The 27478-nt window shown below is 37.5% G+C and overlaps 1 protein-coding gene across 1 annotated transcript in view; it reads right to left on the bottom strand.

Annotated features, from left to right (window-relative positions):
- MACROD2 (mono-ADP ribosylhydrolase 2) overlaps nt 1–27478 on the bottom strand; it is a 2132804-nt gene that overhangs the window by 90670 nt on the left and 2014656 nt on the right. The window contains exons 11-12 of the mRNA XM_036009551.1: nt 24056–24118; nt 19567–19635 (exon numbers count right to left, since the gene is read on the bottom strand). Coding sequence (XP_035865444.1) covers nt 19567–19635; nt 24056–24118 — 132 coding nt within the window. The remainder of the gene's footprint in view (nt 1–19566; nt 19636–24055; nt 24119–27478) is intronic.

The following is a 27478-nucleotide window of genomic DNA, read 5'->3' on the forward strand; positions in this document are numbered from 1 at the left end:
TACAAGTGTTTTATTTAAACTTTGATTCCATCTGATAATGAAACTTTTTGTGACTGTACTGCTGAGTGGAACTTCTCTAAATAAGTGATGAGGGCTTTTCTGCCCCTAACTCTGAACAAGGTCATCACCTAGCAGCTGGCAACTATTAATTATTTTATTTCAGGGAGAAGTTGAGAAAGTAGACAGAATCTGTCTCCGGATTTATAAATGCTTCACCTTCTAGATTCAGGCTGTCTTCAGCTGGATGGTTGGAAAGAGTGGCTGAGGTGCCAGGACCTTGTGCTGCCTGGACCCAGGAACTTCCAACAGTCCTTAAGGTGTGAGACATACATAACCCACCCCACTGGAGGGAAACTTAAGTCATTTTTCCCAAGTGATGAGACATTTGTGGGTACTAAGATAAGCATTTGAACTCTTTCTGAGAGTCATTCATTTTATGTGAGCCTCAAAGATCTGGGTGACTGCTTACTAGCACCTATTTGTTCTTCCCACCTAGAAGAATCCACAAACCCACACAAATGAAAAAGGATGTGTTTACTTTTTTTCTCTTCAGCTTTTGCACATGCTATTGAATATAATTCTATAATTTTGATGGCTGTCAAGTGGTTTATTATATGGATCTACTACAAGATATTTTACTATTGCCTTTTTTATCAGAAATTCAATGAATTCAATTTCCAGCCATTCTAAATAACCCTACATTGTTGTGCTGGGTGTCCCAAGGCTAAGTTAACTCCATTCTCCTTTCTGTTACTTCCTCTCAGCCCACTCCCATGTTAGATCTAGAGGTGATAGATCTCTCTAGAGCTAGATAGTTAAAACAGAAACAATCTATGTCAGCTAAACTTACCACAAACAGTGCCCAACACATATTCCATTGGACAACCCCTGAGATTGCAGCAGGTGTTTTCGGGAGATAAGATGATTTCTGAAACTCTGAATAACAATCTTCTTGCCCCAGATAAGCCAGAAGTACCCCAAAGCTACCCAACTCCTGACTCCCAAAGGATTCAGGGGTAAAACCCCAGTTTCCTCACCCCTCAGGGAGGCAATGCTGAATGCACTCTAATGCATTTCTAAGAGGGATAGCACCCCAGTGCCCCTCAGCAGTAACCTGCTTACTAATGTACCATCTATTGGCTGTCTTCCCTTCCCTGTTTCACTTCCCATCCTTCACCTGTGTTTCCTGGGATCACTTACCAAATAAACCAGTTGCACTCACATCCTTCTCTTAGGATTTGCTTTTGGAGAACCCAAACTAAGACAACCAAGATAGTCACTAACCTGTTTCCCACTTAGTAGCAAAAATGTGTGTTCATCCTACTTTCCTGACTCTTACACTATGCTGCCTTTTATTAGAAAACATTGGGATAAGTGTCTGCTACCTGACATGAAAGAGGTTGCCATGTTATGCACCATATAACCCTGAGAGCTGGACCACAGATTATCAGTGAGGGAGGAGCCCTGGGAAATCACCTATAGGATGGCTAACAGACATTAAGGTAGTTTATCAGGAGAGTTCCACCTGCCAGTAGAGAATTAATATTCTATTATGATGAAGGAATCCATCAACTCCTTCGTTTTAGAGCATTTGGTGGTAACATTTATAAAGAAATGTTAAAGTGTAGAGTGATGTAAAGGCAGAGCTTCACTGAAAGCAAAGGGAACAAACACAAGCCATGGATGAAGTAGAACAAAGATGCATAAAGAGTTACTTGGTAGCACCGTAAGAGTAAAAAGAGGAAAAAAGGGCACTTAAAGTCTTAGATACCTCTTGAACAGATGACTGTTGAAGTTTTGAGTTTCCAGAGCTGCTTGAACTATTGTTGTCTTCCAAATAAATGATCCAGTTTGTGAAGCTATGAAAAGGTTCCCTCATTGATTTTTCTGCCACCTGAGATAACCTCAACATGTGGCACTTTTAAATAATCCAGCATGTGTCACTTTTGCATAATTAAAAAAAGTTAAAATGACTCTCCCTGGCTGTCATTGTAGCTCAGTTGGTTGGAGCGTCTTCCCATAACTGAAAGGTTGCAGGTTCAATTCCTGGTCAGGGCACATACCTAAGTTGAAGGTTTGATCACCAGTCTGGGTGTTTGTGGTCCCCAGTCTGGGTATGTATGGGAGGTAACCAATTAATGCTGGTCTCATGCATCAATTTTTTTTCTCCCTTCCTCCCTTTCTCCCTCCCTTCCTCTCTCTCAAAAAGCAATGAAAAATGTTCTTGGGTGAGGATAAAAAAAAAAAAGAAAAAGGGTATGGCTCACTTGCTTTGTGGTTGTTGAAAGTTCTTATTTAATTATGATGTCTATATATTTTTTAAACATTTGTAAAATATTGTTGTTTCTACAAATATTATTTTGAGAAGTATAGCATCCCTTTCAATCCATTAAAATAAACCCATCTTTATAGGCATTTCAAATATTCAGCACCCTCATGAAGCCTGTGCACTGATTGAAAGATACTGGACCAAGAAACTTAGAGAAAGTTAAAGAGGGGAACCACCTGGTCATGTAGAATAAAACCAGTTCAGTAAATTTCACTTTCAACAATGACCCTGCTGGGGAAAAAATCAGGTGATATCTGGCATTACAGGAAATGGGGTGTATAGAGGCATTTGTATGATGAGGGCAATGTTTTACCTCATAAACCGAGAAAAATGTATTAAAACAAAATACTGTACAATGCTATCTTATTAGGACCTTGGGGAGTATACTAAGATTAACTTAAAAGTGTTATTTTCTATTTCTAGGAAAATTTTATTTTAATGTACTACTAATTTAGACAGGTTTAACTATAAGTTTTAGAAATCATTACTATAGATTTTCCTATGCAATCATTGACTATGTTAGTTTGCTCAGGCTGCCATAACAAAATAGCATCGATGAGCTGACTTAAACAACAGAAATTTATTTTCTCATAGTTCTGGAGGTAAGAAAGGTACAGGCTGATAGAGTTTCTGGTGAGGGCCCTTTTTCTGGTTTTCAGAAGGATGCCTTGCTGTTCTATCATCACCTGGCCTTTTCTCAGTGTGTATGTGTGGAGAGACAGAAGTTAAGATCTTTTTATCTCTTTCTCTTCTTTTTTTTATTGTTGTTCAATTACTGTTGGCCTCATCTCCCGCCCCCTCCCCCATCTCACCTCCCACATTCTCTTCATCTTATTTATTTTTATTTTTTATAGAGGGGGAAGGAGAGAGAAAGAGAGGGAGAGAAACATCAATGTGTGGTTGCCTCTCATGTGCCCTCCACTGGGGACCTGGGTGCAACCCAGACATGTGCCCTGACTGGGAATCAAACAGGTGACTTTGATTCTCAGGCTAGCACTCAACCACTGAGCCACGCCAGCCAGAGTGTCTTCTGCTTCTTAATAAGGACATTAATCCCATCATGAGGGCTTCACCCTCAAAACCTAATCTCACCTTGATTACTGCCCAAAGACCCCATCTCCAAATACCACCACATTGGCTGGGCTCAATGTATGAAATTTGTGTTTTGGGGGAAACAGACATTCTGTCCATAAAACTGACATATGCATTTGTGCATATGGCCATTTGAATGATTTACTTAACTTTTTTATGTTAGCTATTCAAGCTAGTATAGCTTGTACATCAGAAGCTAGTATAGCTTTGTTCCTGTTGTACATCAGAACAAAGTCTCAAACTAGATTTGGAAACAAGATCTTCCTTAAATGCAAGGTTCCCCTTCTCCATTCCAATTCCCTCGAGTCAGTTTTCATCAACTTTTTAACTGCATCAAGTCAGTGTTTAGATAGCATGAATACAAATGATAAGGGAATCTGGGGTAATAGGCTAACACTTGATAATTAGCATTAGAGTTGGCCAATCAGAATGGGATGTCCACAGCAGTGGGGCAACATCCTGGAGCCCACAGGTGTGCCTGTGATGGCAGGGCAGTAGTGAGGGGAGTTACTTGCAAGGAAGGGAATTAAGTCTCTTTTTGCTAAAAACATGTAAATATTTCAATCTTAAAAAAAAAAAAAACAACCTTGCAGTGATAGCAGGGTATAGTGGCAGAATATAAGTTCTGTTTATGGTAGAGAACTATGTTGGTAAGTTTCAAAAAAAGATAGTGTAAGTAGTTTAATTATCAACAGACTCTGATGTTCTAATATTGGTTGAAAGAATGAGAAGTAGGTTTGCTGTAATAGATCCAAAAAGTTTATCATGCTGGTATGGAAGAATCCTCAAATACACATTTGTGATCACCTCTTTTTTGGGAGCTTTACATGGTAAAGCTCCATTGCAAACAGAATCAGCAAACACTTTAGGTCAGTAGTACTTTTGTCTGGAACACTGTATCCTTCCTATTGAGGGCAGCATCACATCCCCTGCCCCTCTGTTTCACACACACTATTCTACTGCTCCCTGCATCATACTGAGGTAACACATCTCATCAGGATGACTGTGTTAGCAGATGAAGCTGATGGCCCTATGGCCATCTATTATGAGATGTAATGAAACACCAGATAAAACCATCAATTCAAAAGTATCTACCCTGTCCTCTTATTGTTCCCAGGAGGCATTTCATTCTTTTGTGACTTGAAACTTCTGTCTTTGGGGATATTTTAGATCTATTTGGAAGGATCCTGCTTGAGGCCATTTCATTGTAATGACTTGATAATCAATTGCTAGAAATGGGTCTGAAGCCAGTTAAGAAAAAGAAAAGAATGACACTGAGCAGAGATCAAGAGGGAGAGAAAGACTTAACTAAATAAAAGGCATAAAAGAGCATCAAGGCAGCTCATGTTGATTCTCTAACTCTGAGAAGTACTAACTGGAGTCGCCTTAAGGGGAAATCTCTATCTGTTATTTAAAAGGGGAAATTGGTGACGGGCTGCTGAATTACAGGTCATATCATTTATGTTACTAAATACTTTCTTAAAGAGTTATATTCATAACTTTTGTAAAAGATTTGAATTCATAACTCTTCATTGAAGATAAATAAAAAGAAAAGTAAAACTAAAATATATTGGATTTGATAACTAAAGCTCATCTATGTGCATTTCTTTTCTATGTGTAAGTCAACTTTCATTTAAAGTAGGATTTCTAAAATTTCATGTGTACACCTCGGTAAATTATCACAAATTGAACATTTCTATATAACCAGCAACAGTTCAAGCAACGGAATATACCAGCATCCTGGAAGCCCTGTCATCCCTCCTTCCAGGCACTACCCTCACTCAAAAAATTGCCCCTCTGGCCCCCAACAACTTATATCAATTATTCTGTTTTTAGACTTTTTATACATCGAATTATACACAATAGATGCTTTTCCATGCCTGGTGTCTTTTGCTCAACATTACATTGGTGAAATTAATTTATATTTTTTCTTATAAAAGTGAATTTTAATTGTATTGTTAACACTGGCTATGTCACAAGATCCTATGGTGAATCTTATTTGAAGAGTGAAAATAATATCTTTTCTCTCTGCAAACCTCATTCACTGCCTCCCCATACTTTTCGGTTCTTAAATCTTAGGGAACCCAGGAGGGCTTTTTAGCACTCAGACTGCTGGGCCCTCCCCCAGAGTTTCTGATTGCATAGATCTGGGGTGAGACCTGATCATTTGCATTTCTAACAGGTTCCTGGAGGATGCTGATCCTACTGCTCCAGGGACCACTCTGAACACTACACTAAAATACATTGAATTTGTTAACCAAAGCCCATCTGTGTGCATTTCTTTTCTCTATCTAAGCCAACTTTCACTTAAAGTAGGATTTTTAAAATAAGTATCCTCATTTGAACTGCCTATGTGTTTTCTGTTGCAGTGGGGACCCATCCCACATGTGGTAAAGAAGGACAAAAAGCTCTAGAGTAGCTGAATCTGTGGAGACTCACATCATATGTGAGGAGGTGAGAGCCATTTTTGGAGCATCCCCACCTTAACATTAGATATACTTGATCTTACCATTTAAAAATCTGAAAATACTTAAAGCTTGATATGTATATCCAGGAAAAAGAATCCCTGCTAAAGTACTGAAATAGGCCCAGGTTACATCATGGTGCTTGCATCAAATCCTGCAGGCAAGAGCTCCTAAAGAATAAAGATTTACAACTAAAAGTAATAAACCACTGCTATAATGTATTCCTCTCAAGCTAGTTTTAGACACTGTCTTACATTACCCCCAGACACATACGGCCAGTGAATCCTTGTAATGTTGTCAGTCTCAATGACATGTTCTAGAATGGTAAAATATGTGCTGGGTTTCATAGACTTAGTACAGGGGAAAAAAAGGAATGTAAAATATCTCATCAATAATTGTTGTATTGACTATAGGTTGAAGTTTTTATATTTTGGATATATTGGTTCAATAAAATATATTATTAAAGCAACTTTGCTTGTTTTTTCCTTTTCAGATATGGCTATTAGAAAATTTAATTACATGTAACTCTTATGGTGGTTCACATTTGTTTCTGTTGGACAGTGCTCTCCTAGAGAATTTAGCATTAGCCTGACTTATACAAATAATTAATGACATGCTTGAAGGCCAGAATTATGACAATGGGAAATTGTAACTTTCTAAAGAATGGTTTATCAGAAACTAGAAAATCACATTAGGCTAATAGGAAGCATCTACAAATGCTAATAGGAATGGCTGGGAACAAAAAGAGTCTAATTAGTTATAATTAGAGAGAGGATGTTCTAAGAAAGAATTAGAGAAGAAGAGAGAATGATAAATTTGTTAAAAACTACCACACTAAAAAAACTGCTTATACCCAAACAATATCCAATGATTGAAAATTTTTGCTTTATGTTGATTTGACCCAAATTTTTTAGCCTGGTATTCAGAATTCTTTATAATCAGGACTCCAGGTTAGTGACTAATTAATGAGTGGATGGATGGATCTAGTGTTTAAGCCACATGGATCTATTCATTGTACCTAAAATAAGTTTTGATATCTTGCTTCTAATGTTTCATGGATCTTCTTCTTTCTAACAAAAATAGCTACTTTCTACTTCATTATGTTAGCATATCATTCAGATCCCAGCTCCAATCTCATATTATCTTCCTACATTTCACAGATAATTTCAGGTCGGAGATACTTCTTGACCCCAGGCTCCTTTAATATGTTTCAGTATAATCCTTTTCTGGTATTTGCCAGTCTCTCTTTTGTTAGCTGTCTTGCATTCTAGCTTTGTGGCCTCAGGTCACTTACCCTATAGCTCTGTACTTTACTGTGCTTGTCTGTAGAGTGGAATGATATTGTATTTATATTATAGATTAGAGTAGAATGAGTGAAGGCATAAAGTTCTTAGAATAGAACCTGATATATATAATAAGGGCTAAATATCAGCTGCTATCATTATGTTGTTGATATTAGCTATGTAACACACACCTGGATATTTTATTTTTCCATCTAGATTGTAAATCCCTTGGAGGGCAAGAATATATTTTCTTCTTCATATTGCAGAAGGCCTTACAAAAGGTTGAAACCCAATAAATATCTGTTGCTAATCATAATAAACACTGATACATTTTAAATGACATTTTCTATAGGCCCAGCTGTGCCCTAATCACTAGGGATACAATGATGGACAACTCAGTCACTGTCCCTTACCCGCACCTGGAAACTTAAGTTATAATGGAGGGAGATGGACAAAAAATAAGTATGCAAAAGGAAAAAGAGGTTTATGTAGTTACAGACAGCTGTGTTATGAAGTAAAGACCAGGGGGCGGAGAGGTAGGTTTAGTGGAGCAGCATTCTACCTAAAAATGTGAGCAGAGAACACTGGAATGAGACTGAGGCACAGGAGGAAGGGGATGCTGTGAGGTAAAAATGGAGGGATAAGAGAATCTGTAAGGCTGTACTTACAGGTTATAGTTAGTTAGGTCTTTGCATTTTATTTTGAGGAAATATAAAGGCATTATAGGAATTCAGGAAAGAGTGGGCTGTGATATGTTTATTTTATTTTGTCTGGTAATATCAGTAGATCTTAGGAGCTGTCACTTTTTAATTTATTTTTGAAATAAGATCATATGCAAATATGACATTAATATAACCATGAGCTTCAACTATATAAAGTTAGCTGATTCATATAGGGTTAAAACATATACACTTGACCTTGGACTTATTAAAACCAGCTGCCTGTATAACATGCAAGTATGTGAAATCCTAGACCAAATATAATAAGATATATGCCTCAGGGAAAACCAATAAGCAAATTCATGAATCAGAGTTATGTTGCAGCCTCCTTTGTGACATGTTCACATTTATTAGCTTATGTAAAGACTCTGCTGTTCATGACAAGTGTCATTTTTGTGGGAACCACTTTAAATATGATTCTGAAGTAAGAAAGGATATAAAGAATAAAAATATCATAAAATTATAGAGTGATTCTGATATAAAGCACAGAATGCAAAAATCTAAACATATTATCATTTAGTTCTAGGCTTTATTTACATTAAAAAATATCAGACAATTTAAAACATACTATTGTCCTTGAAATAAGAGTAAAACAAAACAAACAAGTATTTACCATTTATTTTTTCCCTGTGGGATTAGCTGACATCCCATAAAGACTTAAAAAGGTATCCCTGGGCAAGTCACCCAGGCTGAGTCTCGGTTGCCTTATTTGCACCTTTAAGGGGGGAAAAATACCATCTCCCATCTCTGAAAAAAACAAAACAAAAACTGAGTAACTGTTCAAACCCATTTCCCTTATCTTAGTCTCACAGGAAGGAGGAGCTCACAGGGCTCAGGAAGGCCTCTCTTTCAGTCAGATGGGGTCCTGTGAATGAGTCCTGGCCCCACGGGAAGAGAGCAGTGATGTGTGCCACTTGTACGTCTGGCCATAAAAACGTTCTGTGCAACTCTTTCTCTCTCCATCCTATTTTCTGACTAGATGTCAAGACTCAAGACAACTTTGGGGACCACCTGTTAAAATTCACAGGAATTTATCATAAGTCCCTTAATGACTGCATGGAATATGACCTCTCACTGTGGATTTTATTGTGTAAGAAAATAACTTTGTCTTGTATAAGTCTGATGTTTGTGTTCTAGCAGCTAGCATTGCCTAACATATATTCCGTCTGAAAGAGTCATTGAAAAAATTAAATGAGATAGTACTTGGGCACTATTAATCATTTAAAAATTGATATTATTATCAACACAACCATAAGATCTGTTCATAAAGCTCTTAGTACACACCCTTTATTACTGCTGAAAGGATTTTCAAAATAGAGGAAGAAATTAGCAAAGATGACGTGACAGGAAAGATATTTTGAGAATGAAGAGAGAAATATAATAATTATGTTTTGATCTCTCTGTTTATTTTGTTTTGAAAACATTGCAAAATACTCATGGAAACAACAGTCAAATTTATTTATTTTTTTAAAGCACTATGTCTTTTATTATTACTAATCATTGACATTCCATAAATCTATTCTCCTTGTCAATTAACTCTATTAAACAACCTTTCAAAATTTAATTTACCTTGGGGTGATAGTGTATGGTCAGAAAGGGTTGTTTGTTTGTTTTTTAAATTATTTTCCTCCCAGAAATCCCATTATGTGGTCTGATAGGAAGATGGAATCTTTGGAGTGAGAATTATACTTAAAAACCCAGGGCATGTAGTAATTGTGTAGACCACAAGTGAATTCCTGGTTTCTTTATACTTGATAAAAAAGGGAGATTGTTGAGTAGGAAGTATGGTTCTGAGAGGGGACCCATTATGCCGGAGGAGGGAAAAGGCATTAGTGGAGATGGAAAAATTGACACTTGTAAATTTAGGAAACATTATCTCAGGGAATAAAATTGAAGTAAAGTCTGATATCCTCTTTTAGCTTAACCTTGGAGGAAGCACTGGGGAAGAATTGGTAAGGGGCTGTGACTGTTGATAAAGAGTGTTGTCAAGATGAGGAAACGTATGTGTGGAAGGGTTCATTTGAGCTCTGCATTGTGACAATGGTAAACATCAGTGTTAGGTAATAAATAAGTAACTGCAGATCCAAGGTCTCTAGACTGATCTACAGCAGCACTTCTGGTTAGGAGCTCCAGAAAGTAGAAATCTCCCATCCGCAGAATTGGAGAAGATGGTTGTTTACTCTCCTGAAACTAAAAAGAAAGATTTAAAGAAGTCCAGTGCCTAGAGCTTGATGTGGTCTAAATGTCTTAATTGTCTGTTCTGAGGAAGAGGTTGACAGAAATCTTTGTCTCATTAAATGGTTAGGACAGAGTTATTGAGTGAATATTTAGTAATTGATTCTGCTTCCAAATGTGGTCGACTTAGTTAGATAATATTGATGGATGGTTTAAGTAAACTGAACAGTTTTATGTCATTTGAAATATGTCTTTTGAAAGTCTTAGGTTTTTATGAGTCTCTAAGTATCAGGGAAACATCATAAATCATAGTTCAAGCTGGGATAAATGTTATCTTATACAGATTCGTGTTGGATCTCAGAACAGGGTGTGTGTGTGTATGTACATATGCACACACACGTGTGTTGTTTTTGTGTATGCACACATGTGAGTGTTACTATCCCTTTGCCTGAGGAAAATAACCTGTTTGCCTTTCCATTTCAATCTGACATGTCTTGTGCAAAGTATCAGGGCCAATTTCTAAATAAAATGGGATGACAGACTTTTCATTAAATGCCTTCCTTCATTTAATATTAATAGTAATGTAAAAAATGTTGCCAATACGTGTTGAAATTTTGCTATGTTTGAGAAGCTATTCTAAGCACTTTAAATATATTTAATTTTTTACTTTTCACAACCCAATATATAAATACTATTATCCCCATTTTACCCAGGAGAAAACTGAGGCACAAACTCAGAAAGTTACCCAAGGTTATAATATATAGCAGTAGATATAAATCCAAAATAAATGAAGGCTCCTGTAGGCTTCATTGCTTGCACTATAGAATTAGAAGTATAGGCCAGTGAATCTGAAAATAGGTCACAGAGAAGTTCATATTAATTTAGATCTACCTAGCTCTAAACTTAGGTCCAAAGTTGAGTGTTGGGCAAAGCAGCTAAAATCACCCCAAGTAATTCCTATATCCTAGTCTGGTCGATTTTGTTTCTAAGCCTCACCCACCAAATCTTTAGAAATGTACCCCAAGATATTATATAACTGAACTGACTCTTACAAATATATAATTGTAGCCACACTTAGTTTGTAAGGAAAAATAATATATGTGAAAGTGTTATTGGAAGGCACCTGTTACTTGTCTCCAAAGAGTCAGGTAAGAGTATTTTAAACTATACTAAAAGTAGAAAAATATTTTAATGCTATAAAGTAGATAAATGATTTCATTTACTTTCATCTACTTAATCCAAATCTATGAATACATAATCAAAGCATTTGAAAAAAATTACCAGAAAAACTTCAGAAATAAAGCATATGTAACTAGCTTCAGCCACAGCAAATAATCTATAGACACTTATCACTTAGAAGACGTTTATATTGTCCTTTTATAGGGTAAGAATATCCAAGTCTGAAAGTGAATACATAGGGAAGTCTCTGGCTTGACTTTCTCTTTGTGCGTTTGCTGCACGATATTTTGAGGAAAATTTGCTCCTGAAACAGGAGAATTCTAAAAGGAAATTTCCTCTGTTAGGAGCCTTAATAATAGTAATAAACATTTTTGGAAAGTGGCCATGATATTAGAATAAGAGTCCTAAAAAATAGTTTTGTTTCATTTTAATACTCTTACTTTTCTTTCTCTCTCTTTCTTTCCCTCCCTCCCTCCCTCCCTCCCTCCCTCCCTCCCTTCCTTCCTTCCTTTCTTCCTCCCTCCTTCCTTCCTTTCCTCCTCCCGCCTTCCTTCCTTCCTTCCTTCCTCCCTCCCTCCCTCTCTCTCTCTCTCTCTTTCTTTCCCTTCCTTCCTTCCTTCCTTCCTTCCTTCCTTCCTTCCTTCCTTCCTTCCTTCCTTCCTTCCATTTTTACAAAGTTAATGACCAAAATGAAGTGAATCCAAAATGCACAGAGAAGATAAACCAGTGGCCCATTTTCTACAAAAACTTCTGTATCCACTATTGAGGACCTACTATCAACAAGTCACTGTGCTGGGCTTTGTAAAAACATAGCAATGAATGAGACTTGGTACTTAATCTTAAGATATTTACATTCTAATGAGGCAGATATGTCATGTATATAACTACTATTTATACAAGGTACATGATAATTTTTAAAGTTTTAACAAAAAGTTTGTAAGAAACAGTAGAACAGACAATTCACTATTGTAGGGGCTGAAATGTTTGCTCAAATAGTTTGTGATGGGAGGACAGAAAGAAAGAAAAAGGAAGAGTGGGTGGGAAGAAGGACACAGTGGAGTAAAGGGTCGATTTATGGGCAAAATAGTGGAAGTGGATCTTTGAATCCAGAGTAAAATAGATGCAATAGAACAATGGCAGAATGTTGTAGGCCAGTGGTCTTTGGGAAACAACAAATGAGTTGGGCTACTGAGCAGAGTATGTGGAGGCATGGAACCACATACAGAAAGATCATGAATAACATGCAAAAGGGGTTGGGCTTTATTTTTAGTGGTGTACATATGATAGGACCCGGTTAGGGTCAAGGTTGTGATGTGGACCAGGAAGGCTGGCTCCCCTTGCTGTTGTCTTAGTCTCAAGGCCCTGCTCGCCTAGTTTGGGTCCCAGCTTTTCCATGCTTCCCTCCGACTGCTCTGTACCTACCTGTATCCTACCCCCGAGCAAGAAATGCCCCTGCTCTGAAAGCATGGTGTGGGAAACGGCATGGGGGAATAGAAGAAAGATGCTTTTGGGTTCAGGCAGACTTGGTATCCAAATTCTGGTTCTACCTTTTGGTTAACTAGACCAGTTACTCAAACTTTCTGAGACTCAGTTACCTGCAAAATTGAGATAATAATACTGACTTTTTAAAAAATAAGACAATGCTTTAGGAAATTGAACTGGCAAAAATTAGAAAGAAGAAAAATGACATTTGCTGATGGAAATACAAATTGTTATAGCCTCGTAGAAGAGCAATTTAGCAGTATCTATTAAAAACACGTACTCCTCTAAGCGCAGCTCACACTCCTGGAATCTTTCCCATACAAATACAAGCATTGTTTATAAGGATATATGGGCAAGGACGGCTATTGCAGCTTTGTTTGTATGGCAGTAGAGTGGAAAGTAAGTGCTTGCTCATTATAGGAGGATGGCTGAATACATTATAGTACTTTCAAGCTATGGAATATCACGAAAACTTTAAAATAGATGAATTAGATCTATACAAAATGATTCAGAGAAATACCCATAAAGTTCTGTGACCTGTAACAAAAGAAGATACAAAAAAATTTGTATAATGTAATACAATATTTATAAAATAAACATTTATATATAACAATGGCTAGAAAATATGAGCTTCCCACTGTCTTGAAATACTTAAATTGATTTAACGTCCTTTGATGGAGGTGTTATTATCATGTCTGTTTTACACATGAGGACGCTGAGGTGCAGAGAGTGTATGTAGTTTCTCCAAAGGTCACAGAGGTCAGGGTAGCGCTGGAACATGGACTCCAGAAGTTGAAATTAAAGACTAGTCTCTTCGTCACACATTATATTATTAATTTACATGAGATTTTGTTTGTGCACATGTATTCAGGAAGCGATTCATGAAAGGATGGCCCTCAGCACGTGAACGGTTGCCTCAGGGCACTGTGAGTGCACGTCTGCTTGCTCTGTTCCTCACACTCTCTGTCATCGTTTCAGTTTTCTACAATGAACAAGTATTATTGAAAAAATAAAAAAGGAATAAGCTTTATTCATTGCAGAAAAACAAAGATTTGTATGCATTTCTATTAGAATTTTCTTACAGAAACAATCACGAGCATTTACAAAGTTAAAAGGATATTTTTGGGCGGTATAACATTTGAAACTGAAACTAAAGAAAGGACTCAAAATGGAGTCTGGGTATGTAATTATGGAGGGTCACTTCTTGAAGTATACAATGAAGTGATATTAGATTATGAAAAGACATGAAAAAATTCACAATCCATTGTTATATTTATAAGACAGTTTCAAAATGATCTGCATTGCAGAAAACCCTAAAAAGCTCCATCTCTGTATGTGACAGCATAGAAAAAGACAGGCAGTTTATATACCAGCATTTAGTGCTGTGGATTGAAGTTATTGGGGGGGGTATTTTTTTATTTCTTTTGCCTATTTTTATGTAATAAATACTTATTACTTTAAAACAATTTTTTAATTGTGCCCTGAGGACACATTTTTTTATTGATCTAAGAGAGAGAAGAAAGGAGAAAGAAAGAAAGAGGCATCAATGTGAGAGGGAAATATTGATAACTTGCCTCCCATACATGCCCCAACTGGGGATCAAGCCCACAGCCTAGGTGTATGTTCTGATAGGGAATTGAATTCACAGCCTTTTGCTGGGCAGGACAATGCTCCAACGAACTGAGGCACCTGGCCTGGGCAACACCTATTACTTTTAAAATAAGAAAATAAATGCATGCAGTAAATATGTCTTAATCTTTTCCCTAGTAAATAAAAAAAAAATTTATCCTCTGGAACTGATCATAGATACACACAAAGCTTTATGTAAAGTGCATATACTGTATTTCCTCATTACTTATAATAGAGAGAAAATTGTAAATAACTAAATTGTTTCACATTGGGACACTGGTTATGTAAATTGTGTACCAGCCACATAATGAAATATTACGCCTTCAATGAAAAGTCATGCCTTTGAGGAATATTGCAAGATTTGGGATAATATTCACTGTATATTGTTAACTCACAAAACAGAATAAAGACTTTTTTTTTAAACAATCTAATCCTTAAAGGAAAAATGATTATATGATTTTACCTTTTATATTTTTCTGTCTTTAAATTCTTTTACAATAAATTTGTAGTATAAACAAAAAATAAATAATTGTTACATTAAAATGAAATAAAATACTACTGTTAATAAGGATTATATAAATGCATGTACGTAGCAACTAAGGAGTCAACCTTAATGAAGTAGTTCTCTTCTCTCCACCCACTACACACACACCTTTCTCTCTCTACTTTCGGAGTCTCGGGTCACCCTTTTATGAAATGAAAAGTACATTGTACCTAAATGTAAAGCATTAAATATAGGAGATACCTCAAATATCTTGGTTCTTTCCCTTTTACTGAACTGCCAGAGGGCAGCAGTTTTCATTCCACATTTCAGACTCTTAAGATTCAGATGTGGTGACCCAGATATGACAACGAATCCAGACACCCTATCAGAGCAGCTCTAGGACAGGGGACAGCTCTGCCTCACTTTTGCTGGTAGTGGGGAGGACGCTTAGTAGAGGGATAGTGGACACCAACAATAGGCAGAAATATCAGCTTGCAGAAGCCTGAGGGGGATTTCATGGGCGGCACAATGTTTTGTTTCTCCCTAGATATTTAGACAAGGGACAGAGACAAGGTTAAGAGCCATCTGGAGCCCACCCCACTGGCCAGGGCTTGCAGTGGTATGTGGTTGGGAACATTTACATTCATCTCTCATACAGTCTCAAATCTGCCTCCTCATACATAACCTCTTTTTTTCCCTTTGTTGTCTTTGTCAAAGCTGATTCCTACTGTAACTCTCTCCCTATTCTACAGACAATTTGGCCTCCAAGAGGTCTTAAACTTAGTTTAAGGGTTAAGAAATCCTTTGCCAGGTGACACTCCACTTCATAAATAGCAAACAGCAATGGCATGACTTACACAAAGCTCCAAAGGAATAGCAGCTCGTTGTGTATGCACCTGAGTATTAACTGATTTATCCTTTAATATTAATGAGCATATGATTTGGTCTAGTTGACCTTCAGATTCAAATTGGGTAATTAAATACTAAGACAGGAAAATGGAGATATGTTTAAACAGCAGTTTCTACCCCCAAGGTGCCTTGGCCTTGCCTGTGTGTGAAGATGAACTATTGTGAGTGCCGACACAGCTAGAACAAAGCATTCTCCTTGAATTAAGAATATTGGCTATATTTTAAATAATAATGATAATAATAATAATAATAACTTTATAGCAGTTTCAACCAGAGTACTTGATATTCCTAATATAAATTTTATTCCTGTGTTTATACTCCTTTTTATCTGATTGCCTCTATACTTGGTAACTTAAATAGCCTTAATGTTTGTACTCCTGGGTTTGCTTTTAAGGATTTAAAGTGCAAGCAGCCATTAAATCAATATTTTTACCACTAGAGAAAGAAATCTCTCAACAGATAAGTGAATACTGTATTTTTAAAAAGATTTTACTTATTTATTTTTAGAGAGTGGGGAAAGGGAAGGAGAAAGAGAGGGGTAGAAACATCAATGTATGGTTGCCTCTTTTAGGACTCTGCCTGGGGGCCTGACCCACAACTCAGGCATGTGCCCTGACTAGGAATCGAACTGGCAAACCTTTTATTCACTGGCCCATGCTCAGTGCACTGAACTATACCAGCCAGGTCTGAATACTGTATTTTTACAAAAAACCTTAGAACTTCTATTAATTTCTCAAGCCAGTTTTACCTTGGAGTTCATTTCAATCCGGTTCTGGCTGCTGCACCCTGGGCAGGTACTCTGTGTGACTGAGGAATTGCATCTGCATTCCACCTCCTCACAACTTATCTTCTCAAACTCTGCTCCTGCCCACCTGAGGACTGTACTAACCATTGGAAACAGGTGTCTTCAGTCCATAGCTCACAATCTAGCTCTTGAGACATAAACCACTCAGTGGTACCTCCTCTGTCAGCAGCTTCAACTGTATGCAGTTAAGTGAGGTAAATGGGCAATAAGCATCCATTCTGGGTACCCAGTGGGAAACATGTTTAGAATACTGGAACAAATTTATTGCCATAGAAGATACCCCAGAAGATATTTTCTCTTGAAGTTATTCAACTTCACATACTTTTTTAATGTTAAAAAATCTTATCTCCCAAACCAAGCCACATTGGCCAGCTCTTGTTTGGTTTGCTTGTTTTCAGTCCTTGCATCCTAAAGGCACCAGTTTCCTGCAGGAACCGAAGTTATAACAAATATAAAGCCAGACAACCAACAAGCAAAGCTGGAAATAACTGATGAGTCTCAAAATCTATGGGAACTATATTGGAAAAAGAGAGAGGAAAAGCAAAAGGCAGTTCCTTAGATTGGTTGCTCCAAACCCAAGAAGATGCTGGATCAGGATCAAAGCCTGGAAACAAAAGCATAAGAGCAAGGGCTCCTTCAGGACCTTTGGTTGGCAAACAAATTCTGCCATTTAAATTGAAGGGTGTAATATGCATTGTTATAAGCAATCTTATTACTGCAGCACTCATAAATAGCTCAGTTGTCACCAAGGAGATATATTTCTGCAAGAAACTAATAATGGTGAATATTTGAAATAAATCGGCAACCTAAATGCCTGCCTTTTAACCTTAACTTGACCTTAAATCTTGGGGAATTTCAATGGCAAATTCATTTCTTTTCCATTCTAAATGATGTATCTATCAGTCAGGACAGCACTCCTATAAGCATTAGACACTTGGTCTAAGCTTTGGACTGATAGTCAATTAAAATCAGTGGTACATGCTATTTTGTAAGGAAAAAGGAAAAAACCATATCCTATATATTCTATTTATAGTGAATTACATGCTGGTGGGGAGTTTAAAACACTTTCTTTTTCCTAGATCAAGGTGTTAATGGATATTAGTAATTTAATTGTGTAAAATCCTTAAACTTCACACAGTAATTACTGGGTGACTGCATTTATATAATATGTGGCAGAACTCCTTGGAACTACCACCATTACAAGTTTCATGTAGAAAAAAATCCTTAAAGTATTCTGAGAAATTGATCCTGGCATGAGCAATTAATAGTGTGAGATCATAAAAGCATCAAGAAACATCACAAACAGTACGTTTTTATAAAGGTGTGATATCTCCAAACCAAACAACTCAACAGGAAAAATCTCAGCTTGAAACACTTAAATTAGATGATCTTTCTTGTTTCCTAAACTCTAGCACTGAACTTCATGACATTAAAAAATTTCTATCACAGCTAAATAATTGGAATGTCCAACATTATTTACTTAGAAGGAACATTACTTTCTGTCTTTTCACTCTCACTTGGTCAGGTTTATCTGTAGGATGACCTTGAGTTTCTTATCAGAACTGGTGTACATATCTGAGATTATCTGCAGCTTTAAATATATAAAACTACCAGGGATAGATGTACCAGGTAAAAGCAGGAATGTCAGAACATGTATCTGAGTAGATGAAGGGAGGTGCGAAGGGATTCATTTAAAAAGTCACAGTGAACAGGATGAGGGAGCACTGGAAATAACAATGCAGATGACGCCAGCTGCAGGCAGCCTTCATGCATCTCAGACTCCCTCACTACACAGGGCACTGTATTTAGAAAAACTCATTTACCAGGAAACATGAAATGAAATGAATGATGCAACTAGCTGAGCATTAAAATTTTGATTTTCTAAACACTAGTTCAAGGAGTAGCTAGTATCAGTTATCTAGCATGGATTTATTTTCATATCACTCCAGACTGAAGAAATACACTCAGTATATCTATCCAAAAGTTCCAAGTAGATCACATGATTTACCAGATGTCCACTTGTACAAGTACAGCAGAAGCATTTTTTAGTAGTTATCAGTGACAGGTATGAAATAATATTACCTTTTTGAGGTGAAGGGATTAAGAGCTATAAATTGGTGGTTACAAAATCATGACGGGGATGTGAGGTGCAGCATAGGGAACATAGTCAATAACACTGTAAAAACCCTTGTACCATCCGAGTGGGCACTTAAGATATCAAGGGGACCATTTTTTGAGGTATATGATTGTCTAACCACTGTGCTGTACACCTGAAGCTAATACAAAGTAATATTAAATGTAAACTGTAATTAAAAATAAAATTAAAAAAATAGACACCAAAAATAAATATTATTATCTTCCTTCTGTGGGGATAGTTAATTTTATTTTTTCTCTCACTATAGTTTTATATATATATATATGACTATAAAAATATATATATATATAAAACTCTATCATCCACACATGAATGTCCTCACTATTTCTTCCTCATATTTTCTTCTAGGACCTAAATCAAATTTAGTTTTTGCGTCCTCTGGAGATGCTTGAATCAGCAGCATTTCCTCATAGTAACTGTCCATAGAATGAGGAATGATCTTCTTCTTGCCAAAGATTTATTTCTAAGGAGGCCTTTCAAAGATTTCTTCTTTCTTATGTCTGGATAGTGAAGCTCTAGTAGGTGGTTCCCAGATGCCAACTCTTTTGAACTTATTCCTGATGAGTAACTATAAACAACAGAAATGCCTAATTCTGTTTAAACATCTTGAAACATAATTTCTCCATTCTCTTGTCTCACAAAGTTACTTTTCAGAAAACAAATGTAAATGTACAGATACATTCTGAAAAAGGCAGATATAGAATAAAACAGAGTGGGTGAGATCTTTGATTGTGTGGGAAATGGAGATGCTTAATGAGAATTGGACAGACTTTGTTCCCTGCTTCCATTTTCCATATAAACAAAACCCAGATGGTCTCCTAAGAGTTTTTGATTTTTAGGTATAGTAAGTAGCCTCATACCTTCATCTTTACAGACTTCAGCTACCTCTTCTGAAGCAGGGCTGTGCACAGTAGCAGCATTGGCACCATCTATAAAGCAGGAAAGAGAAACACTGTCTCAGAGTTAACACTGTCAAGCCTGAGCCTCACTGCCTACCCTGCTCCCTTCCCCAGCACCACAGGAAGCAGGAGCCTGCTGCATGCTCTAACACACCGAAATGTGTCTGACAGGGTTGGTGGTTTACGAGTTCCTTTTATAATCAGTCAGACAGAAACCTTCAGTTAAGAGAGAACCCAATGAACTAAAAACTATTTTTTTGGTGCAAAATGCTATTTGTTGGTACTATTCTACTTTGGCATTTTGGTTCTTCTCCACCTCTAGCAGAATGGTACCTTATTTTTCTTCATAACAGATTGTGAGAGAAAGCATGCTCTTGAAAGTTTCCAAAAAGTGCTTTTATATGTGCATTTTTAAAGTTTGTTTTCTCTTGGCACAGCACATCTGCTCCTTTAGCCACCCTCAAACCGCAGGGAGCACAACTGATGGTCCTCGCGCAGAGGCCCAGAGAGGGCATTGCATGTAGGAAAGCACCGGGAGCCCTTGGAAATTTCACATCACACAAGTGCAGGGTGGGGAATAAGAAACTCGGAGGCCCCTGTCCCCTTACAGCAGCAATTAACCTCGTCAGAGTTGATCTGTCTTCTCAGTATCATTGGCACCCCACTGGTTCCACTCACATCTGGCCTCCAGGATGATGGATAATTAACTTAGTAACATTAACATGGTGAATTTAAGACATGAAGGATTATCAAAAGCATTTGAGATGGTTAATAATTGACAACTGGAAAAGGAATGCATCTGTATATATGTATATGTGTATATATATGTATATGTGTATATATATATATGCAGTAACATGGTCATGGAGCTAAAGAGTCATACATACATGCATGGCAACTAACATATTTAAAGGCAAATCACACACTTTCTAACTTATCTTTTGTCCATAATGTATATGACTATTACTTTTAGGTCATGTCTCTATTGGAACAGAGAATAAAAATTTTAGTAGAGGCATAACTGAAGAGGATAAATCACTTTCTTTTGTTAAGTGACAATCTCCAATTAAAAATAAATAGAACAAACTATTAACCTTGATGTCACATCTTCCCATTTCTTTACTTCTCTTCACAGCAAAACCCCCTAAAAGAGCAGTGTGTGTTACCCTTCTATACTGCCTCACTTCATAGTCTCTCCATAACCCACTCCAACTGGCTTCACTACTCTTCCACGCATTCTCTTATCAAAGGTGCCAGTGACTACCCTTTGCCAAAGCCAATGGTCATTTCTCTTTTCTTATCTTACTTGATTCCTCAGTAGCATTTCTTTAGCCTGGTTCTTTCTGAAACACTTTTTTGTTGTGGCTGCTCCTTCCCCGCTGCTACCACATATGTAGATGGGATGGTGTCCCAGGTCTCACTGTTTCCTTTAGTGAGGTGTTCTCTCTGGTGAATCTTACTCAGTCTCGTATAATTTATATGCTGGTGAATCTCAAGCCTGTATCCCTTGTCTACACCTCTCCCTAGAAATCCAGACTATATCTAATTGGCATTTTGACATCCCATATGACTAAGAGTCCTTTCAAATTTACCATGGTCAAAACTGAGCTGTTAACTTTCTCAGCAAAAACTGTGCCCTGCGGCCAGTCCTTCATATATCCTTGGGTAAGTGGCACCATCCTCTCCATAGTTACTAATGCTAAAAACCTAGGACTGATTCCTTTTTCCTTCCTTCCCCACCTCCAACCCATCAGCATATCCTGTTGCCTCTATCTCTGGAATGAAAGACACAATTCAGTTAATTTCTGTCACCATTTCCAGAAACCACCATCATTGCGTTCCTTCTATAGCCTTCTAAATGTCCTCACTTTGGCTCTTTTGACCATCTTAACTCATAGGCAAAGCAAGCTTATTAAAACATAGCTTTGTCTCTTCACCACTTAAAAACTCCCATTGGCTTCTCTTTGTAGTTCTAATAAAGTCAAATCTTATATAGTCAGCAGTAATCTGGTACTATGACCCTTTACCAGATTTCATACCATGTTCCTCCAATTCATGGTGCTCCAGCCATTCTACCTTCTCTCACCAACATGCCAAACCCAAACTGGCCTAGAGGAGTTTGCATTATCTGTTTCCTCCATGTGAACGCACTTTCATCATCCCATCACTTAGATCCCATTTTAATTGTCGCTTCCTAAGGGAATCTTCTCTAGTCTAGCCAGTGGAAAGTGGCCTTCACAGTGTTCCTGCTCCATTACTTCATTTCTCTGCAAAGCATTTGTCACCATTTTCTACTTTTTTGTTGTTTATTGTTTACTTTTGAACTCTCCCCACCAGAATATAAGCTTCAAGGAAGCATGGATATTGTCTTTATAGCTTATTGCTGTATCCCCATGCCCAGACCATGCCTGTGACTCTTGGTATGCATTTGTTATATGACTGGAGAATGTTTTCTACAACTTTTGATTTGAGTATGATGGCAGTAAAAACTGATGGGCTATGTTAGTGTGAGACTGTGTATTTTCTTGAAGTGAAAGAGACCTGCAGAACTACATAATCAAAATTGAAGTTGGAAATTATGTTGAATGAAAACAGATATGTCATTTTAGAAGAATAACAGCAGGTCAAAAAGGCTTTAATAACCAGAACCGTATCTTCAGTTTCTTTGCATGTGGGTTAGGGAGGATATGAAATGAGCAGAGTGGACATAACAAGGCCTGTGGACACTGGTGGATCATAGATGAACCCTGCTGTGGACTCCATGCCAGGCAGTGGTCTTGTTTGGAAGATCAAGAGGAGCCTCTCAGGTGTGCATTTAGGACTCTTCCTCACACTGAGAGGTTCCCATACTATGGTGATGGTGCTATTGATCTAAGAGGTAAAGGAGAGATGACATTTTACTTGCCTGCTAACAGCCAAGATGAGCCCAAATCAAAAGAAAGAAAGAAAGAAAGAAAGAAAGACTAAAAAGAAACTGCCTCTTTCCAACTGATTCAAGGAAAAGGGTGAATAAATAAAACACAGGGAAATGTGTATGCATGCATATACATGTGCATGTGTGTGTACCTGTATATATAAACAGGGACAGAAAAAAATCTATGTTGATAAAGACAGTTTGGGACACAATACTGAGTAAAAAAACCCTATGAAACCTCAACAGTCAGAAAATGACCTCAGCTGTCGGCAGTTAGTTGACTAATATTGATCAGCCCCACACAGTAAAAACAGTGACAGCTTTTCATATAAGACTCATCTTCCATGGAGCATAATGATGTGTGGGGCGGAGGCTGAGTGGGGGTGTGAATAACAGCAGTTTGCTGTATCAGAATTCATTTCATTGCAAGAGCTACATTTCAGCAAAGGAAGCCTGCTGACCCCACGGCAGCCACACAAGGTCTTTGCTGCCTTGCTTCAGTGCTTTCTCTGATTGGCCTTCTTCAATTCCATCTTCCAGGTTAATGATAAAAGCTTCCAGTTCTTTTGCAAAAGTTCCAAGGTTAATATAGGAAGTTTTCAGTGAAAAACGTATCCCACTATCTGGTTTATTTTCAATAGTTCAGCATATGGCCTAAAATATCCCATGGCATACGCTAGAAAGAGCCCTCATTTAAAATATGCTCCCCTACTATCAACACCACCACTGTGGTGCTCATTAGAACCAGGAGAATGATTTTCAAAGTAAAGAGAAGAAAGCTATTTTTGTTTGGGTGGTCGTGTTGATAGCTGCATAATTGTGTCTATTATTTTTAAAAGAGAACATGCCTGGGTACAAAATGGGCAGAAACAGACAATAAATTGAAGGTGATGACAATCTCTCTTGAGTCTTCAGTGCTATTTTATTTTAATATGTTCAATTGACACACCTGCTCCTTAATGGACAGAAGAGATGTCAAGAAGGCTTTGGGTCTCACTTTAGCTCTTCATGTGGAGGAGTCAGGCTCTGTTACACTATCTCCTACATTGTAGGAGATGACTTACAACATGCAGAGAAATAACCAGGAATATGGGTCTTCAAAATTTAATGCAAAACAGTAAAGAACACTCCACTCTTTGTGTAGGAGAAGCCTCTTATTCATTTCACTTAAGCATCTTTTGTTTCATTTATTTTTTTTTGTCCAAACTGCATCTGCTCATTTTAACCTGCCCTAGGTCAGCCATCCTCTTATTTGGCACTTCAAACTCTGCTCACCCCTCTTAGGTCATCACTAAACAAACTGTTATTACATGCAAGAAAAATGGATTTGGTGAATGAAACACAGCAACGTACCCTTCTGATAGGAAGCCCTAACTCAGAGTTAATAGTTAGTTGCTTCCTGAGGGGTACCTGAATGAACAGTGAAGTTAACCTGGTAAAAAGTATAAGCATTTTCAGAAAATAACACTGAGTAAAGTCATTGTTCACCTCTGTGGATGAGGCCTAGGAGACTCCTCAAAAGAAATCTGAGCCCACCTGCTTCTTGGCTCTGCCCTTCCATTTCTTCCGTACTTTGTTTTCCCTCTGGACCATTCTCATCTTCCAAGGAAACCACAGAGGAAAAAATTACATCAAGTCAATTTATGAAATATCTGTTTATGGTTAATATGCAGCACTGAAATTAATAATCAATGTAGCGTGACTCCCCATAAAGCAAGGCAGAGAGATGAATCAGAGGCATGAAACAGAAAAATCACCTACATAAATAGGTGCATTTATACCCATCCCTTTGCACACGATTTGCTTGATGAAATGTTGAACTGCAGTAAACAAAATTCACTCAGCAGTCCTAGTTACATCTCTCTACTTGCACAGCATTTCCCAAAACGCAATACAGATTTTAAATCCAACCTTTTGTCCCTCGATTCAAGCAATCTACACTGTGTAAAAAACTTGGTTAAGTTTCTGTGCCCTTTATATTTCTGTTTGATCTATGTTCCAGAAATGTCTATTTTTATTTAGCCTATATATCTCAGCCTAACAAATCTATGTTATAAAATATTTTGTCTTGAACAAATTATCCTGGTCAAGTTTACACTATAGTACATAAATCCTTGAAAAATAAATAACTGGGCAGGTCCAATGGTGCCTATACAAACAAACTAGCTAAAATTTTCTCTTTTGGATTAAAATGTATAATGTAGATCTGTGAATTTATGTGTAGAAAAACAAACTTTTCAAAGGCAAATAAAGGCATATTTTATAACTTGTTGCTGGGAATCTTTCCAAACCTGTTTTTGTTTAGAAAAAAAGTTTAATGATAAATTTACATAAAAACACAGAAACAAAAAATAAAATATGTAGGCAAAGTATATAAAATACAAAAGCAGAAGTTACTAGTATATATTACTATGGGTTAAAGATGCCACAGATCCTTCCTCTTTTAGGAAGTGGAATTTCTCCCTCCTTTCTTTCAATTAGGACTGGTTTTGTAAATTGTTTAGACCAATGAAATGTGGAAGTGGTGTTCTAGACCCTTCAAGCTAAGGCCTTAGGAGACTAGTAGCTTCCACTTCCTCCCTCTGGGAAGCCAACCATCATGCTGTAAAGACACTCCAGCTAGCCTACCAAGTGGAGAGAGGCACATAGAGAAAGAGAAGGGCCATGTGGCAGAGCATGGAGGGGCTGGACATGTGGGTGAAGCTTTCTCAATGTCCTCTAAACCAGCCTAGCTGCCACCTGAATGCAGTTGAATGATGGCCTCAGCCAAAGCCAAAAGGAACAGAAGAATCACCCAGCTGAGCTCTTTTAAAATTCCTGACCCACAACCAGGCCAGATCACTTAATCTTATTTTGCTTGAGTGCTTTGACCCACCATCTGCTACTACCACCAGCTCTTAATCCAGAGAGAAGAGGATGGTTTTCCCCAGAGGAGACCTCAACTAGTAGACTGAAACAAGAGCCTCAGAGATGCAAAGAAGAAACATTTCCCTGAACAGCTCTGAAAAATAACCCACTGAAGAAAGTAACCTGGCTGAAAGAAAAGGTTTATAATAGAATGGCAAAAGTAAATACACAGATAAAAAGAGTGGCACTCAGTGGAGAAAGAATGCTATCAATGAATATGTTAAGTATAGACAGAATTCCTTCTGCCCTGCACTGTGCCATTTGTCACTTGGGATAACTTAGGGGATGCTGCATAAATCTAACTATGAGAACGTGGGGCAGCTCTGTAGCTACATAAATCCACTGTTTTCACTAGCGGTTTTACAAGTACGACAGATGATCTGACATTTTCTCTCTTCTGGTTCTCCAAGTGGGTGATGGCATCGGTTTTCACTGTAGGAATGAAATAGCCATCACTGCTTCTCTTGCTCCCTTAACAAGGTCAAGTCGGTGCAGGAGCATGTGTCAGGAACACAGGTCAGTGTTCCTCTCTTCCCCTAATCAAATGGAAAAATCATTCAAGCAGGAAAAATCTGCCAGCTTTTCTGTCTCACCCAACAGACAGATCTTTTAACACAGATTTCACGATAGGCTTGAAGTGTACAGTGACACACTACCTTTAAAATTAGGCTGATTACCACATCTCTGTGGAGTGGGGGTAAAAACTCTCTTGTGAAGACTGGAAGTTAAAAAGGAAAAGAGAAACAACAATTAATAGGAAAGTGAGGAATTGGTTCCAGCCGTTCTAAATGCATGAAAAGTATTTTCATGGTCAGACCCCAAGTCCAGCTTCACGGTGGTAAAAACCAGTCTGGCTGTCTTCCTAGTCTACTATTACTGGGTTTTTATTTTTATCCACATGTGTCGTCCCATTCCCTAATGCAACCTCCTGACTGGCATGCTTTGGTTTTCCACTCTGACTCTTGGCTTCACAGTGTTCTAGTTATATAGTATATCTGCCTTTGGGCAGAAAACTCAAGATATGCTGGCATGTTTATCATGGAGTACGTGAATTCTAGAAGAATGCTGGCTTTGCCATTTGAGTAACATGCCCTCAAATGAAATGGTTCAGCTATATTGCTTTCAATTTCTGAAGACATTCATGTGCAAATCCAGCAGGGGGAACCAGTGTAGAAGTCTTGCTTTCAAAACCCAGTTTATGCATTCTTGGGCAATTAGATTAACATTCATTTCACTGTGTTTTAAAAAGACGGTTTGGCCAGCATATAACTTTCCATACATTTTAAATGCCTCAAATGGGTGAGTTCTTAGTGAAACAGTGGGCTTCTACTGGTAGGAAAGAATCCCATTACACAGTTACCCATAAGGATTTGATATGGACAATCTTTCCTTTTATCAGTCTTCTCTGTCGAGCTATTGTCACGGGAAGCACATAAACAATAAAAGTTGAGTAGAGTGGGAAATCTAAATGTGTGGTTTTTAGAAGAGATTTAAAAGGCTTATAATAAATGTGAAGAAATACAGGGAAGTGACATGCTATTTCTTTACCTTAAAAATTGTCACACAGAAGCTAAATTCTCTTAATTAATATGCCAAAAGGTCATGTATTTATTTCAGATGATAAATTTCCACAGCACTCATGTCACATGTTACATTATACTTTACTTTCCTATGCCCAAAGCACAGTAACCTGTGAGAATTCTAATAGTGGCATACTTTTTGTTTCTCCAGTATTAGTAAGTACCCTGCTCTTCAGTGTTTCAACCCATATATATTGAGCATATACTAAATGCAAGATATTTCAGAAAATTTTTATAGAAACAAAAATAAGAGACTCCTGCTACAATGTAAATTCATGGAAGTGGAAGGAATGCACTGTTGGTTGGATGATGATAAGAATGCAGTCCATGTGTAATATTATATGGAAGAATTTTCCAAGGGCAAAATCTCAATGTCATGGCCACAAATTACTTTCCGGATATTTTTGGTTCCTTTTGTGAACTGTGCATGGGGATGGAAAGTAAATTAGAGTAAGTACATCTCTGCTACTAG

The sequence above is a fragment of the Phyllostomus discolor genome, chromosome 9 (assembly GCF_004126475.2).
Source record: "Phyllostomus discolor isolate MPI-MPIP mPhyDis1 chromosome 9, mPhyDis1.pri.v3, whole genome shotgun sequence".
Taxonomy (NCBI): Eukaryota; Metazoa; Chordata; class Mammalia; order Chiroptera; family Phyllostomidae; genus Phyllostomus; species Phyllostomus discolor.